We start from the raw sequence: 17,617 nt of genomic DNA, 5'->3' as shown, positions 1-17,617 counted from the left end.
CTAAAGTTGAAAGCTTGGTCATCCCTGCTGTAGCAGTTGCTTGCACACAGCAGGGGGTTGTCTAGATGACCTCCACAAAAGCTTCCAACTCTAACATTCATCCTGGAATGCGAGAAGCATCACTGCCGATGTTGTATATGCTCACCCCAAGGTCACCTGTGGTAAGCAGGTCCTGAAAGCCCTGCAAAATCCTGAAAATCTATGGATCAGAGACGAGGGTGGGAGAAAAGCAGGATGTGTGCACAGCCACTATCTTCAACACTTTGTAGAACAAGAGGACTATTGGAGAGTCAAGCAACAAAGAGAGTTAAGCAGAGGCACCAGGAGCCACGGGGTGGCGGGAGATACCTCAATGTCCCGGCTGCGGGCAGCTTCAGTGAAGTTTTCGTGCTGCTCGAGTGTCTTGTCCACCTTGTCATCGGTCATGCAGTAGCAGCGCAGGCGGCCCTCCCGCCCATCATTCATTTTGGCAAACACCACAAACTTGGCCATGTAGGGCACAGCTGACAGCTCCTTGTACAACAGGGTGGCAAAATGGACAGCTTCGGCAGTGCGCGGGCAATCCGCCAGCCAGAACCTGAGAGATGGAGGAGAAGAGCATCACAGGCCAGGAGGCTGACGGAGATGGTTGCTGCAACCTGCTAAATGGCAGGGGACCCCTGTAGCCTGCCAGCAGCTGTTTGCCACTCCTACTCCGAAAGTTCACTCCAGAGATTCTTCTCAAATCCAGGGAGTGGGAGGAAAAGCAGTGGCTAGTGCACTGCTGGAAAGGAAGGCAGGCCCCAGACTATCTTCAGCTGGCCCTGGAGCATCCCCAGGTTGGACTGAGCACATAGGCAGATGGCCAGCCTGTGGAATTTTTTCTCACTGCTGCCATGGTATGGCACAAGGTTTTCTTAGTCAAATTGTCCTTTCTCTCAACGTAACCACTATATCTGTAAGCAAAGTTGGTGGGTCATTCTGGGGATTTTCATGCGAAGAGCGAGAAAAGGAGGACAAGTATATTCGAGGTGACAAGTCATGATGACAGTTTGCAACCTCCAGGTTTTAGAGGTAGCCTACCTCTGAAGCCAGATGCAAAGGAGTGGCAACAGGATGCAGGTATCTTGTTGTCTTGTGTGCTCCCTGAGGCATCTGGTGGGCCACTGTGAGACACAGGAAGCTGGACTAGATGGGTCCTTGGACTGATCTGATTCTTATGTTCTTATGTACAGAGTTATACCATTTTTATCCTAGCAACTACTCTGTGAGCCCTTGAGATATGGACTTGGCCCATGGCTACACTGGGAGGCTCATGACTGAGCAGAAGACTTGAATCCAGGTCTTCTCGGAAACCTGGGCCCCTAGGCACACGTCTCCCTGACAAGGATATTACCATCATGGGTCATTGTCATTAATGGGTGTTAGTACAGCAGGTCACCTGCTCTGCAAGGTGGGATGAGGCTGTGGCTAGGCCGGGGTCCTGCATTAGGACCAAGGAGACTAGAAAGCATACATTTCTGAGCAGGGCTGGATTTTGTTTTGGGAGAACCAGACTGACATTGCCTCAACACTGGGGCTGTTTACATTGGTTTTCCATCCCTATAATACTTGATCAACCAGTATGTTTGCAGAGAGATGTTTGCACTCAAAGCACCCTGTCTTGCAAAAGAGAGGGAAGCACAGGTTGCCCTGAACTTTCCACTGGGCCGGGAAGGAGGGGCATGAAATGATATATATACATACACCGACAGCTTTGGAATGCTACAGGGTGAAACTTGATGTTACCAGCCATCTGACTGAAGGGAGGGGCCGAGTCCCACGTGCATTCAGGAACATAGGAAGATGCCTGTTTCAGAGTCAGCCTATTGGTTCCTCTAGGTCAGTGACACCAACACAGACTGGCAGTCCCTAGCGTTTCAGGTGAGGGTCTTTCCCAGCCCTACCTGGAGATGCTACCAGGGACTGAACTTGGGACCTTCCCCATACAATCAGGTGCTCCACTACTGAGATTTGGCCCCTCCACTGTTTGGCTGAGGAAGTTCACTATATAGTGGGCCAACCCAATTCGCAGGCTCAGTATCTGTGGACTTCCGTACCCGCAGGTGCCAAGCCTGTGGCTGGAGGGCCTCAGCGGACTTCCCAGATGCAACCAGAAGGTACTTCCAGTCATGTCCAGGAGGTCCTCTGAGGTTCTCCAGGTGGATTTCATAATCTGTGGAAACCAGAATCCACAAGGGGGGGGTGTCCTGGAACAGATCCCCCATGGATCTTGAGGGACCACTGTTTAAGCAAGCTGTTTGTTTTGGTTTAACATACTCCTAGGGAAAATCAGGTGGCAAAGCATTCCATGGCCCTTTGTGTTATTCTATTTGGCATGCATCCTGGAAGTGCCAGGTTACCCGCTCCTCCATATTGCCTCCTTACCTGGCAGACACATTGGTGGTGAAGTTTGCACACTCATTGGCATAGATGAGTTTTGTGGTCCCGGTGATGTCTTCCCATTGTGCAGGGGCTGTTCCTCCTGGGACAGAAATCCAATCCAATCAGCCAGACAACAACATTTAGTCCTTCACACAACAGGTATTTTCACTGACTGGGGTCCTGTGATCCATTTGTTAATTTGCACACAGCATTTAATGAGATCATGTCGAGAAAACATCTCCGAGATGAGTTTTGTAGCAAAGGTGTTGTATGCCAAATACTGAAGATGTGGAAATATCCTCTAGTTTGAAGAAATTTACTGAATTGGCCAGACTAACCTGCCAACATACATATCAAAGAAGAAAGAATCCCTGTCTTTGAGAACCAACCGGCATCCCTTTATAAGTGATTGGAAAGACAGGATTCAGGCATCTGTAAATATGCATCATGGATTTAATATGTTCAGCGTTTGCATTTTACAACCAGTATTAAAAGAACAAGTAGTTTCCTTTAAATGCAAAAGTGTGATTTCAGTACAATTTCCAGGCAGTTACTTGGAAGCATTTTCAAAATGACAGCAAGGGGGAAATGCACATAAAAAGAGGGACCAAATCGAGGCTCAGGCTGGCAGAATTGATGGGAGACAAAGAAACAAGAGGTCATGCAGAACTTGAGCCTCCTTTGTCCCAGCATCCAGGAACTTTAGAACCAGCGTATGTAGCCTCTGGTGCCTACACTAAGGAGTACCATTTAAAGGCTTTCTTATATTTAGCAGGGGTGGAAAACTGTCCCTATTCACTCCAGCATAGCTCTTTTTAGGTTCCCTTTGCATGTTTTTTTCAGACTGAGTGCCTTCTGGGGCAAGGAACAAACTTTACATTTACAGTGGGCATCTGTAAATGTATCTGCCGTCTTGGCTTCTGCCGTCTTGGTGGTTTTGAACCACCGCGGATAGCCTCCCTGTGCCTCAGAACGCCACCAGAACGCCAGAAAGTGACTGAAAGCAAATTCCGGAAGCAAACCAGAAGACGCAGACACAGACCCAAAGTCACTTCTGGTTGCTTCCTGGAGGCATTCTGAGGTGCAGGGAGAGGGCAGTAGGTCTGATGTGACCTCACAGTAAGTCACTGCAGTGCCACGACGCTCCTCGGGACTCCAGCATCCGTGAATTTTGGTATCTGCGTGAGTCCTGGAACCAATCCCCTGCGGATACCAAGAACCCACTGTATTTTGCTAAGTAAACCCCTTTGTGCGAACATTTGTGTGGAAAAGCAGCATACAACTATTTTTCAATCATCATCATCTCCTCTTTTCAGCTGGAAGGAGAAGTCAGCCTTCTTCAGTAACAGAATTTGGTCCAGGTATATGTGAAAAAAAAATTAAAGGAAAGCACTTCTGAGAGTCTTTTCACCCCTACAGAGCAGCTGCATCCCTTTCCATGCTGGAGCACAGCTTCCAAGGCAGGGGGCATGGATGAGCTGCGCCACCTAGCGACTGCCTAGAGAAGCACACCTGGAAGAGCAGCCGATCCCACCGAGGGACGACGCCAGGTACTTGCTCTCACCTATAACGCTGCAGAGAAGACGCAGGCTTGTGGTATCACCCTCCCCGCTGTCCCGGGGATTCTCCTTCCACGAGGGAGGTAAGGGGATGCGCAGGCCAATGGGGCGATGGAACTTCCTGCGACGGGGCTCCACCGTCACTATCGGGCTGAACGTCGCCTGGTTTCCCAAGAGTTTTGTCACCAGCTCATCTGGCACTGGCTGTGCCTGCAGGAGGAACAGCAAGAGGTTATTACAGTTCTGAGTCAGGTGTTAGCTTAACGGAGAACGGGCCACAGGCTCACTGGTGATACCGGCCCATGTGCTGCCTAGGGCCAGGACCTCAGAATGCCACCCCCCAAGTTGAAATCCCCCCTTCCCCCTCCCCAGCCTCACTTCCCCCTCCCCACTATCCATCCCTCCTAGAAACACACCATCATTCTGGTACCTGCAAAGCAAGCTTGACCTTCTTTGTGACGGCTGTTTCCGGAAATGTGGCCTGGACCGTGGGCACCAATGTGCTCTGCAGACAGCCGCCCTCTGGGCCAATCAGTTCGCAATCTTGGCATACACGGGACATGACCACAAAATAGAGTGGGAAGTCTGTGGTGATGATGCGGCAAATCCGCTTCTTTTCCAGTTCCTCCAGGCTCTCCAGCTCTGTAAGGGTTAACAATGACATGGCGAGAGCAAAGGGCAATAAATGCATACACTGAAATACAACTGCTAGCTGGTCACAAGAAATAAATGAATCTGATAATACTTATCACTTAATTCAGGTTCCCAAACTTTTGGGTTCTGGGCCCGCAACTTTTGGGTTTGCAACTGCAAACTTTTGGGTTTGCAGGCCCCAGAATGCCTTGCAGAAGTGACTGGAGACAACTCCTGATTCATGGAAGCAATTTCCAGTTTATTTCTGGGTTGCTTCTGTGACTTCCAGTCTCTTCTGAAAGGCATTCTGGGGCCCACGGAGGCCAAGGGAGTGGTCATGGGCCTAAAATATGCAAGGACCACAAGCAAAGGCCTTGTGGTGGAACATTGAGCAAGGCTGGCCTTAGGGCAATTTGACCCATTTGGCCAAATTGGGTCCCACATCTGGAGGGGTCCCACACCACGGCAGAGAGCAGAGTGCCAGCAGTCACAGCTGCTGAGTAAAGGGTTGTGACCCACCAATGCTGACTTGAATAATTCCTCACTGCCTGATCCTGCCCCCCGCCATGTTGTAGCAGGCAGCCACATGAACAGAGGTTGTGCTGCATGCTACGGTGTGAGGGAGGTAATCAGACCATCTGCTCTACTTGACCTCTCCCTCCTTCCGTTAGGCAGCCCTACCTTCATCCATGCCGTTGAGAACCTGGTCCAAATAGTTCTCTCCGTAGCGACTGTGGTGCTCTTTCCACACAGACCCATTTTCACTGCGCAGAACCACCATCTCCCGGTCTCCACGCCCATGTGAAGCAAAGTGGGGGATCTCCACGATGACAGGGCTGCAAGAGAGGCGAGTGTCAGGGAACCCCATTGGATGGCTTTCCAAGGAGTTGAGACAGGGAAGGAAGGATAGCTGTGTCTTCAAGAAAGGGAGAGTCAAGCTCTGGGGACCTTGGACCAGAGACTTGGGTTGCATCCCACCTCCTGAAAGAAGGGGGAAGTTCTCATCTACTCCCCAATGGAGAGATGCAGGTCTGTAATGGGGCGCTAATGTCCTGATGGAGGTAAGAAGGAATGCGACCTCACAAAGGAGCCAAGCCCAAGGCACACCCTGAAAATGTTGAGTACAGCCCAAAGGAGGTTGGGCATCCAGTGTTAGGATTTTCAGGTCATAGACATGGCACCACCTGTAGGAATAGCACATATGCTGTGAATTCCTACCACAGCTGGAAACGAGGTAGGAGGAAAAATTAGGCATATATGTGGCAACGCCAAACATGTCCTTCTGTCCCTGGCCAAGGAAGCCACCAGGAATGACCACAAGCAGCCTTCAGAGGTTTACATGGCCATAGCAGCATTGGCACTGCTGACCTTTGGCTGTTTCTCATGCAGCTCAGACAGCATTTGGCTGCAGCAACCCCCTGGAGTGGTGCCAAGGAGACCTGAACTGGAGGCAAGGATACCGGGACATCACCTGGCTGGAAGAGACACATGGGATGGGAGAAGAAACCATGACATGGGCCCACCCGCCGCGTGGCAGCCAAACATCAGCAGAAAGAGCTAAAGGGAGGCCAGGAGAGGGGCTTGAAACATTTCTAGAACCCCCGAAGCACTAGTAAGCCTTTACTATACAGTAACCAGGTTTGCCGCTGACCAAGGATGGTACAACTAAGACAAACCTGACATTAAAATGCCACCCAATGAGCCCTCTTTCAGGAAGAGGATCTGTGTGTTGTTTCAATATTCCACCAGAAGCACAATCCATATCCAACCCTGTTCATTAGATAGCCAGATATTTGATTTTCTCTGTAAACCGCTTTGTGAACTTTTTGCTGAAAATCGGTATATAAATACTGTTGTTGTTGTTGTTGTTGTTCAGACATCTAGCGTTGTCCACAAAGTTCCAACTGCCAGGCCACAACACTTAGGCCCAAATCCTAACCCACTTTCCAGCACTGGCATAGCTGTGCCTAAGGGTGCTGCATCCTGCAGTTGGGGGGCACTCAGAGAGGCCTCCTCAAAGTAAGGGAATGTTTGCTTCCTTATCTAAGAGCTGCACTGCCCTTATGCCAGTGCTGGAAAGTGGGTTAGGATTGTGCCCTTAGTCTTTCTCTGAAGGGCGGCCAGGCCAGGGCAATTGTAGGGAAAAATACTGCCATTTTGTACATCACTCTGCGAATGTTCACAGTAGGAGCAAAATATTTGCACAACATTTGTGGCTGTGGGGCAGCTTTCTCCAGCTGAGCTTTCTGAGTTTTTTTGCCCTAGTTTTTGGCATCTCTAGGGTACAAGCATTGGAAAGAGAGTGGACACTTTCCACTGGAAAAGAGAGCGGAAAACCAGTTTCATTTTATAACACAAGAGCCCATGAGGATTATGTTCAGATTGTACCCACTAAGGGTTCAGAGTCACTGCTATCGTTTTGGCATCTAACAAGCATGGCAGTAGCAGGATTGCCATGATGCAGAGTGCCGATCACCCAGTAACAGACGGTGCGCAGAAGCACCCTAACTGAAGGGAGAAGTGCAACCAGGATGCAACAAATGGTCTAGCAAGCGGAGCAGCCTCTACCTGAGGAACTGGGCTCCTGAAGGGCCCAATGCAATAATCCGGCTGGCCAACCCTTCCTCCTCGGCCAGAGGGGGCGGGGCCTGCAGCTTCTGTGGCTTGACCAGGCGGCAGGTGATGCGCGTGGGTGCCGCACACGTCCTGGGCGGGATGATGACACGTAAGCCATTGTGCCGGCTGCCCCGCATGGAACCACCTCGAGCATCCACCATGAAGCTGACTAGGAACCTGTGGGGGGATGGGACAAATGCTAACGTTTAGTCCAAAAATGCATTGATCACGACAAGACTCAAAGAGCCACCAACCCATGACCTTGGAGCCAAAGGATGCTCCAAGTGATGCACAGCCCCTCTAAGAACATCCCTGCTGGATCAGGCCCAGGGTCCATCTAGTCCAGCTTCCTGTATCTCACAGCAGCCCAACAGATGCCTCAGGGAGCACACAAGACCACAAGATCACTGCTACCCTCCTGCATCTATTTACCCTCACACGCCCCAACGAAGACACCAGACTGCACTTGGGTTTAACTTGGGCAGCTTGATTAAACACAAGTGACCAATTTTTAATGCATGAAACCTACTGAACGTAAATCTTCTCCCTCGCCAGTCTGTGGAAGGCCAAAACAAAACAAAACCTGCCATCCATGACCAATTCAGATGACAGAAAAGAATTCCTACCCAGACCTCATAATGAGCGACCAGCTAATCTCAGACTGAACATACCCATCATGCCTTGCAAACTGTGAAACCCTCCCCCTCCCCATCATGTGTGTAGGTCACAGCAGAGTTGCCAGCCCCAACTGAGCCACAGCCTGGCCGCTGAGCCGCAGCAGGTCGTGTTAACCACCTTTTGGAAAGAGAAGGTAAGATGGAAGGGGAATGATTGTCAGAGAGCCAGGATGGGGAGAGAGGAGAGACAGACAGATGGACAGACAAGATGCTCGTGGCCATTAATGCACCCGCCGCATGTGCAGGAAGCATGAGGAAGTCCCAGCGTGGCCGTCGGACACAGACAAGCATGCAGAAGGCCTCAGGCTGTACGGCTGGCATCTCCAGGTGTGCGGATGTCAAGGCAAACACCCAGAGACCTTGGAGAACCACTCAGAGAAGACAAACCAGAGCCAGACTGACCGATGGGGCTGGTGCAGTGCAAGGAAAGCAGCTTCATGTGTGCAGAGTGGTCCGTCGAGGTGCGTGTTCACATTTCAGCCTATTGGTATGTGATTTCTTGTGTCCGCCATTGTTGAAAGCTGCCTTATGGGCCCTATGGAAGTATGCCGGCTACCATTTTTCAAATCGTGGCGTACAATTTTTCAGAAAAAAAAGATATGTTCTCTTTCTGTGCCTAATGCACTGGGAAGCAATGACCTGCCCTGTGGAGGGAACAGCACCAGGGGTTGGCATTATTGTCCACTTCCAGGCTCACAGTCCAGCTGACCCCCCCGAGTGCCAGGAAGCCCCTGTTCCACTCCTTGTCACCACTGCCTGTTGACCTACCCTCTCTGCAGGTAGAGAAGAGCAGCAGCCTCCACTCACTGCGCCCTCTTCCTCTGGGCGGCAGTGCAGATGGTCATTAGGGGGATGATGTCAAGGAGGCAGTGGGGCAATTCAGAGAGGGTAACTTGCGCAGTGACAGGACCATTGTGTCCCGGTCAAATGCGTTCTGGTTTTGGACATCTGCATCCGTTCTTTTTGCATCCCAGACATTTGTGTCCAAATATATGTATATTTACATTAGATGTACGTTTTTATTTTTAAAACTCAAAGATAGGATTAGGGTTATGCCTGGGATAAGAGGCTTAGGATACATAACATGGGATTTGTTTCCTGCCCAGATACAGTGGGATGCAAATGACAGAGACACACAAAAAAAACCAGACACGAATGTCCAGGGACGCCAATGACCAGGGCGCATTTGGTCAGGACATAATAGTCCAGGATGCACTGCTCTCCACTGCTTGGAGGCCTCTCCTCCACTGGGAGAGCAACAGGAGAAAGGCGGGGATGGACTCACCCTGTGTGAACCGGGCTGGCCACTGGGCTGATGTTGTCAGAGGTCTCCGTGGCGGGACTGCTGGGGATGAGGGACTCCTCATCAAATTCCTTGGAAGGCTAAAGCAGGACAGAACCGGAGCTGCTGTTAAACGTCGGCCCCGACAGCCTGTGAAGGAACAGGGGGCTTCCCCACCCCTCCAATCCCTGCACGTACAGCCTTCCTGCTCTGTTGCAACCGACTCCCCTTCCCCTCCACAGGATCTCTGAGTCCCTGTCTACTGAAGCCTAGAAGCCAGAGGTTAGTTTCTGGAGAAAGAGGTGCTGGGGCATAATCCTGTTTGGAGGGCACACCCACAGGTCCACGTGGCCCCTTGCCTCAATTACACGGGCGCTTGCAGCAATTCCTCAATGCAGAGAGAAATGCACTCTTCATATGCTCAGAGGCACTGCAGTCTTTATTGATGTTTCAAAGCTTATCCCAGGGTCAAATGAGGCCCACCACAGAGCCCCAAAGCCCAAACAGCCTGCCCTCTGCAGGCTCAACCCCCTTCTGGTGCTCCCAAAATTCCACCAATTCTCAAATTATGTTCCAGGGAACCCTCAGATTCCTCAGAAGCTTATCAGTTAGAAGAAGAGGATTTTTTTTTTTTTTAAATCCACCCTTCCTCCAAGGTTGCCAAGCAAAATTGCTCACCTGCCTTTACTCTCACAACAACCCTGAAATGTAAGTTAAGTTGAGAGACAGTGACCGGCTCACAATCATCCAATGAACTTTAAGGAAAGCTGGAAATTTGAACTCAGGTCTCCCCGGGTCTACGTCCAATGCCCCTGTCACCATCAGCAACGGAGCACAACCCTTGAAAGACACCACTACTGATCTTCCCCTGCATTATGTAGCCTAAGGATGCACGAGGGGCATCCCACATCACAATCCTGTTCACCCTAGGTGAGAAGGAAGCCCAAATGCCTGTGACCACTGAGTCACCTGACTGTGCACCCAGAATGCTCCGGATCTCATGTAGCAACACCACTGGCGGACCAGCCAATGTGAAAAGAGGTTCCTTAAGGAAGAACCCTGAAAAGCCATTCCCAGGGTGTAGATCTATTGTCTTCCCACTGTCACTGGCTGGCCTAGGGCCCCAGGGGGAGAAATGTTAGTAGGGCACCACCACCACCCCGACACACACCTGCTCTGGCTCCTCGGGTCTGATCAGCACTGTCTCAGGCGTGACACAAGGGATTCGGGGGATAGCTGGTGACTCCTCCCTGCTGAGGAGCAAAACACAAGAAATGCATGGGGGGAAGGTATGTTCGAGCAACCGCCCCCCTGGCGCTCCTTGCAAATCCCGCAACCCATGGACCTTGCGGCCTGCTTCTCCTCAGCCCCCAGGGCCTGGAGCCCAGCGTAGCAAAGCGGTTCTTCATGGCTGCCGTGATGCTGGACTCTGATTGCTCACTAACGTGAGGGGTGGTGGTGGGGGTGGGGGTGAGGTGCAGATGAAGAACAGGGGTGGGGCGCTGCGAAACGTAGCCCACCGACACGCTCCAAAGGCTCTCTCTCAGTTCCCGTTCATTTCAACTTCTCCAAGGTTTGCAGCCCGCCTTGATTCACCAGGACGGCTGCCAACTGGATTCTCCGCTTCACAGACCCAAAGCCTGGACTGACCCCCATCTCCAGTAAACGCTCTGCAGTGTGAACCCACATCCCCCGCCACCCCACTCTCCCGCCCCACACAGTGCTTCTTACGTGTGATCCAGTTTGGGGACAAATTCCACAATTTCTCTCTCCTCTTCTTGATACTGAAAGTCGGGCTTGTGCGGCTTGGCCCCTGGCAGCTCCTCCCCTGAAAGAGAGACCAGGCTGAAAACACTGGACACTTTGGGGCCCGCGGGTGACACCAGCAAAGCAGAGCAGCACAGGCTGATTAGCCAATCTGATCATGGAGAAACATCCAACATTCTGGACCAGGAAAGGGGCTGGGGGAGTCTCGCTCTGTGGGCCACTGCCTCTGTATGGGACCCTCAATCCATACATTGCCAGAGTGACACAGGCTCCGTTCCTCCCACAGATGGATCCCATACTACTCAGGCAATGTTTCAGGGCTGAAATCAGACAGGAAAGATGGTTCACATGGGTACCACCTGTGGTTAAGAGGCCCGGATGACGGAGTGGACACTGTCATAGTATCCACACAACCTTTATGCACCATGTGACTCTGTCCTTCCTAAAGGACTGGGCCTTGTGTAGAATCCAGCCAGAAAGGAGTGTCAACTATTGCCAGTAGTGTAGCTACAGGGGTGGCACCTTTCACTGCAACGTGCCATGTACGCAGCCTTCCTACTTACCTTTAGAGCCATTAGGGCAGTGATGGCGAGTGGGAGGGGCTGCTTATGCAGAGTGTTGCGGCACCTGCAATACACATCGTACCACATTCCCCCGTAGCTATGCTACTGACTATTCCACTCCAAGAATGTACAGCTAGGGCTCTACCTTAAGAGAGTCACAGAGGTCCAGGAGAAGGCTTTGCTATCCACGATGGGGATACATCTCACCTCTCGTCCAACAGGTTCCGCAGGTTTCGGATACAATAAAAAACCCTGCCACACCTGTTTGGCCAGGGGTAAAATTGAGAGGAGTGTCTCCACACACCAAACAGCCTCTTTCAAACCACCTTCAGTTTGACTTTTTGTCTCCTAATGTCAGGGCCTTGGATGGTCAGACCTGGGGAGTTCTTTCAGAGCTACAGACACTGAAAGGCGGGTAGATTCCAGATTCCTGTATGGAAGCACCGTGGCAGGGGAGAAGGCAAGGCTAAAGGCCTGTCAATCAAGGGGATCATTGCAGTGTGTGTCACTATCAGCTGTTGGAAGGGAAGACAGGGTGGAGCAGGGAAAGGGGCAGAGAAACCGTAAGAAAAGGGCTCGGATGGAATGGGATAGGAAAAGGAAGCGAGGAAATGCATTTCTGAGTAGAAAGAGGATACTGGAAGGGGTTCCAGTAGCAATGAAGAGAGGTAAGGGGAGAAAAGTGGGGGCAAACCAGGATGCCCCGATAGGGAGGTGAGGCCCTGATACTGCTTGTGCTTGTTGGGTGTCGACTGGTGCAAAGCAGGCCCCGCAGCAGCGTGAAAGTGACTCTTCATGCAACCGCCCTTGCATCCCATCCCCACACCCCCATCAGTATGGCCAGAGACACAATGGGTAGTGGGCAAGCTGGCCCGCCAGGAAGCCAAGTGCGGCATGGGATGGAGGCCTGAGAGGCCCTAGCAGTCCGTGTGGGGTGGAATGGGGCAGATGGGTCGGGCAGGCGAGCCAAGCTCACACAGTAAACACCACACAGTCCATACCCAGGAGAGTGACGTGAGCCGTGCCTGGAAAGCAAGAAAAAGCAGATTTGAATGACTGTCCGGAGACCGCAGGCACATCACGGTCAGGCAGGCTAGACAGTGCTGATCAGGCACCACTGCACGTTTGGTCAAGATCAGAGAGATGGGGTTAGAGAGAGAGCCTGGGAGAGCCTGGGAGAGCTGGTGTTCTGCATAGTTCTGGTTTTCCTAGTCATGGGAAGGGGCAAGGAGATGGAATCTGCAGCCACTTCTCTGGCTTTGGGGATTTCTGCAGCTGGTGCCCATCCACTTTCAAGTATAGCTACGCAACCAGAAGGGATGGAAACTTGAGGATTTGTAGGCGGGTTCTTGGAAAGTCAGTTATCACACCCAGTGCCACCTTCTGGGATTTTGTATGCTACTGGGGAATTGTGGCATCACGCTGTAAAGGAAGGCCAGTCTTTGTTCTCTGCAGGTGAGCACAGCCAAACAGGGCCAGCCCAAGACTCCTGGCACATGGGGCAGCACACCAAGTGCAGGGCCCCTGAACCAAGTGGTGTTCCCACCTTGCAACCAGCATCACCCACCTTGCAACCTGGATTCAAAAAGGGAGGGCCACAGAGTAGGAAAGGGCGTGCAAAGGAAAGGACATTGGTGAGCTAGAGACAGTCTAGCCTGCCACTCTCCTCTCATTTGCACGTCCTCTTTGACTCTGCTCCTCTTTTCCTTTTAGATTCCAAGCAGCAGGATGAAAAAGATGAGCAGTGAACGAAGGAAGGTGGATGGAGGAGCTCAAGGTGGTCCTGATACTGGATGGTCTGACCCGAGAGGGCTGCAGAGGTGGGATTTCCAACCCTCAAAACTGGACTCCAAAGTTGAGAAGGTGCTAGAAGGACAAACATTTTTCCAAACCAATTTTTGAAAACAAGACTTGGAAAGGAAATACAGGTTGAGACTAATTATTCTGTTCCAAAGCACTCAGGTGGATTTAAAAAAAAAACGCACTATAGCAAATCAATTTAAAAAAACAAAGTTTCTTTGCTCCAGTGATTGAAAAACAGCCTTGCTGACCTTTTGACTCTAAGATAAGAGTCATTAAGAAGACAATCCATCAGCACTTCACTCAGCCCCTCCCTTCACCAATGCAAAATGATCACCTTTCATTCAGTGCTGGGGGAAGGGAGGGGTCTGCAGGAGAGAGAAGGATTGATGGATTGTTAGCCTACTGCCCCCCCATTAAGGAGGCTGTTGTTAAAGGACTGTTCAGTTTTTAAAACTGATTTTAAAGGGATGCATTTTTCCCCGTCTCCAGGGATCAGCACATTCCTTCTCATTTGCAGGGGCCATTTGTACTGAGTCAAATCCGTGTATAAAAAAATCAGTGTATAAATAGGCTGGACCTGTATCATTTGTAACAGTACTGGCGGTGAAGGGGGGGTTTAGTGGGATAGGGAAAAGAAGGGAGCATTTCATCAAGCAGGAAGGGAACAGTTTGGGGATCTTCTCTATTGACAAGATTCTTGGTCTATGCCAGTGATTTTCAACCTTTTTCATCTCAAGACACACTGACAAGATACTAAAATTGTCAAGGCACACCATCAGTTTTTTGACAATTGACAAGGCACACCACGCTGTTGGTGGGGGGCTCACATCCCCAATGGCCCTACTAATAAATGACCCTTCCCCAGTCTCCCACAGCATACCTACAGACCATTCATGGCACACCAGTGGTTGAAAATGGCTGGTCTATGGTATACTTCTACTATATTACTCATATTGTACATGTTGGTTTTTATGTAAGTTGTCTTGGGTGCCCATGTAAGTGAAGAAAAGGCAGAGTACAAACATATTAAAATAAATAAATTATCTTGTTTTTGCATCTCAGAAAAAGGAATATTCAAGGCACCTAATAACTATCATTAAAACAATATTAGTAAACACTAAAACAGAAAATGGAACACATAAAGCAGCAGCTTTGTCAAGAGGAATACTATGGAGAGGTACAAATCTAAAGTAACCATAGTGTCCGATGGCTAAAAATACACCAAGAGGACATCAACCAGTTTTCCTGGGGCAGGGAGTTCCACACTTTGGGTGTCACCACCAAGAAGGCTCTGCTCTTTGTGCTGCACCAACAACATCTCAGACTGAGAAGATGTGGAGCTGGGCCTCCCTCACAGACAAAGAGAACGTGCAGGTTCACATGGGCGAGACGGTCCCCTGTATATTCCTTCAATGCCCACCCCCACCCCCTATGACAAGCGCAGCACCTGGAGCAGGGGAAGCTGATGCTTAGAACTCACCCTCATCTTCGGAAACATCCAGGATCTCATCCACCGTCTCGGGGAAACTCATGCGGTGCTTATCGTTGAACGACTGCAAGAGGCAATGGATCAGAAGAGAACCAAGCCCCAGGACTCCTAACAGCACCACCCTCCGGAGCAGGTTGGGCTGTGAGACTCACCATGAAGCTGGTCTCATCGGTGACAATTTTCAACACATCAGTAACGGAAATGTAGCCCAGCCGCTTGGCAATGGCCAGAGGGGTGGCCCCGTTCTGGGGAAAAAAAATGAGAGTAGTCATTGCCTGCAGTACCTGCAGGTCTTGGACTGGGTTGTGCATCACCCACATTCTGCACCCAGAGAAGCTAAATTCTGCAACTTAAATAAATTGTGCAAATGGGCATAATTTATCTTATTACGTTGCATACTTTGTCCTAGTTTCACTGGTTGGGAGAAAGAACATGGAACGAGTAAGGGCACAGAACAACAGGCTCCAAGCAGTGGAAGGGTAGGGCCCTGTAGCTCACAAGTGGACTCACTGTTTTGCATGGAGAAAATGCCAGGCTCAGTCCCTGGCAGCTTCTCCTGGTAGGGCAGGGAAGGACCTCTCCCTGAAACCCTGGAGAGCCACTCTCTGTCAGTGCAGACAGAACTAAGGCACATGGATCAAGCAACTGACTCAACAGAAGGCAACTGCTACTTTGCCCGACACCACTGATGCTGAGATTTCAGCAGGAGTTGTCTGCACAACCTCAAGTGTGTCTGGAGAGCCTTGGGGGCCGGGCACCTGCTTTAATAAACAAAATACGAAAGATTATTCTTGAGAAGTTCTATATTCTACTCATATGGGTTTGTTTGTTTTTTGATGCCCTCTGGCAGCACTTCAGTGTGTCACACACAGTGGCTTGGGGCTCTTGATGATCATCTACCACAGATACCTACTCAGGCCATCCTTGGCGCACTCGGATTGCTTGCTGCAATCAATATCAAACGGCCGATAGAAATCGTCAAGGGCAACAGTGCTCTGCACAGGGCATGGATCTGGGCAGTTTTCTGCTAGTTGTGGAGTCTGGAATGGCTGTTCTTCATTCAGCTACTTTTCACAGAGAACGTCCTCACTAAACTGCTGTGTCCTAGTGTTTTCTGAGCTGTAACCTCATATATTTTTCACACCCAATTTGTGGCAGCACTGCTGGCCTCAACTCAAATTGAAGGTGCAGGGGAGGAACAGTATGAGAGAGGGATGCCCTTCTTTCCTGCTGGTGGGCTTTCCAGAGGCAGCTAGTGGGCACCTGGGGAGAACAGGATGCGGGCTAGATGGCTTTTGGCCAGATCTGTCATCCCCCAATCAGTAGTGCAGCTGACTCATCTGCTGCCTGGGGTGGTGACTCCTGGCGTCAATCCGCTGCACAGATGAGGAAGTAAGTGGGGGCGATGTGATGACATAATCACCAATTGCTTCCAGGTAAACAGCCGCTGACCCAGCTGTTCTTTGGCCACGCTTCGCTTTCAGAGCGTGGTGAAAAAATGGTCGATCCCAGCGAAGAAGCTGAAGGGACACTTAGGGCACAACCCTATCCTGCGCTGGAACAGGAAACCCAAGAGAGACTTGCGCCAGCCCAAGGGCTCCTCTGAAATGCGCCCTGAGAGGCGATCTCACTGCCACCCCCTATTCTATGAGGCCACAGCTGCCATCTTGGCTGGCCTCACAATTGCACCCCTTTATGAGTCACTCTGGGGTGGAACACAGAGTGATCCTTCCCACCTCCCCTATGCCACTGCCCCAATAAAGGCTGGGAAGAGGAGGGGCAGGTAGAAGCTGAGAAGAAGGAGACCTGACGTACAGCAGCAGTCAAGCCCACACAGCACTGTGGGGCAGGGAGAGAGAAAGGTAAGTTATTGCTTCTGCTTCTGTAGATGTCACTGCAACTTTAAATCAGCAACACCATTCACAATTGCCTCTGCCACAGAGGTGGGAAGTGTTCAATATTAACACAATGAAAGTGCTGTGTTAAGTGTCATGCAGACCCACAATTCTTACTGTGCTTCCACTTGACAGCGGAAAAGCAACATTTTCAGAAGCGGTAGAGTCCAGGCTTTGCAGTTGTGATCCAGGATGCACCTTTTGGAGGAAGGATCCCTGATTGAGCCCTGCACTGGTGACCAGGTGCATGCAGGGATGAACCAGGCTTGGGTCGCAGCAAGCAACAACAACAGGCCAGTGGAGAGCACACCAGAAAACCCATGAAAGTGAGAGCTGCCCAGGCTCCAGGAATGCCCCACTCACCGAACTGGTTTCGTTGGGAGAGGCCCCATGCTTCAGCAAGAGGGTGACAATGTCTGTGTGGCCTTGTTGAGCAGCTTGGTGTAGTGGAGTGTATCCGAGCTGCAAGGGAAGGAGAAGGAGACACAAGACCAGTAAAACAAAAGGGCAGGGAACAGCCCTGCGGTGTGTTTAATCAATGGAATACTTGTTTTTGTTTTGTATTAATTTTAAGTGGAGGGGGAGACTCACATTCACATCTCCCATCCAAAGAGCAATCAAAATAATCAAGAACTTGGAGCAATGCTTGCAACTCTTCCCACTAGTGCTGCTTACTCCCAGGGTGTCACAACCTGCTTCAAGGCAAGTTTGCATCAGGCTGCCATAGCGGTCGCTACATCAGTGTAAGGTAAGGCGAGGATTGTGCCATTAGAGTTCTTAGATAAATTCTTCTTCTTAAGAATCCTTCCATGCTGCTTTTCAATCGGGGGGGGGGGCACCTTGCAAAGGAGTTTATGCAGCAGAAGAAATGGAAACATGGGCTCCCTGTCTCAAAGGGGCTGACAATCTTCAAAAAAAGGGGCAAGAGAC

General features: G+C 50.7%; 1 protein-coding gene across 7 annotated transcripts in view; it reads right to left on the bottom strand.

Moving 5' to 3' along the window:
* Positions 1–17,617, bottom strand: part of ANK1 (ankyrin 1) — a 120,775-nt gene that overhangs the window by 30,521 nt on the left and 72,637 nt on the right. For 4 of the 7 annotated variants that reach the window (XR_010794969.1, XM_066639197.1, XM_066639202.1 and 1 more), the window contains 13 exons: positions 17,051–17,149; positions 14,945–15,037; positions 14,784–14,856; positions 12,502–12,525; positions 10,902–10,998; positions 10,342–10,423; positions 9,174–9,271; positions 7,164–7,388; positions 5,277–5,431; positions 4,393–4,604; positions 3,968–4,172; positions 2,407–2,503; positions 349–577 (listed from right to left, as the gene is read on the bottom strand). Coding sequence is in view for 6 of the 7 variants with exons in the window: in XM_066639197.1 (XP_066495294.1) it covers positions 349–577; positions 2,407–2,503; positions 3,968–4,172; positions 4,393–4,604; positions 5,277–5,431; positions 7,164–7,388; positions 9,174–9,271; positions 10,342–10,423; positions 10,902–10,998; positions 12,502–12,525; positions 14,784–14,856; positions 14,945–15,037; positions 17,051–17,149 (1,689 nt within the window). In the remaining variant the exon portion in view is untranslated. The remainder of the gene's footprint in view (positions 1–348; positions 578–2,406; positions 2,504–3,967; positions 4,173–4,392; positions 4,605–5,276; positions 5,432–7,163; positions 7,389–9,173; positions 9,272–10,341; positions 10,424–10,901; positions 10,999–12,501; positions 12,526–14,783; positions 14,857–14,944; positions 15,038–17,050; positions 17,150–17,617) is intronic. The other 3 variants (XM_066639198.1, XM_066639199.1, XM_066639201.1) reach the window with 3 other exon arrangements.

The sequence above is a fragment of the Tiliqua scincoides genome, chromosome 11, assembly GCF_035046505.1.
Source record: "Tiliqua scincoides isolate rTilSci1 chromosome 11, rTilSci1.hap2, whole genome shotgun sequence".
In the NCBI taxonomy this organism is placed as follows: domain Eukaryota; kingdom Metazoa; phylum Chordata; class Lepidosauria; order Squamata; family Scincidae; genus Tiliqua; species Tiliqua scincoides.
The sequence above is the reverse complement of the archived record's forward strand: the minus strand, read 5'-3'. Positions and strand labels throughout refer to the sequence as shown.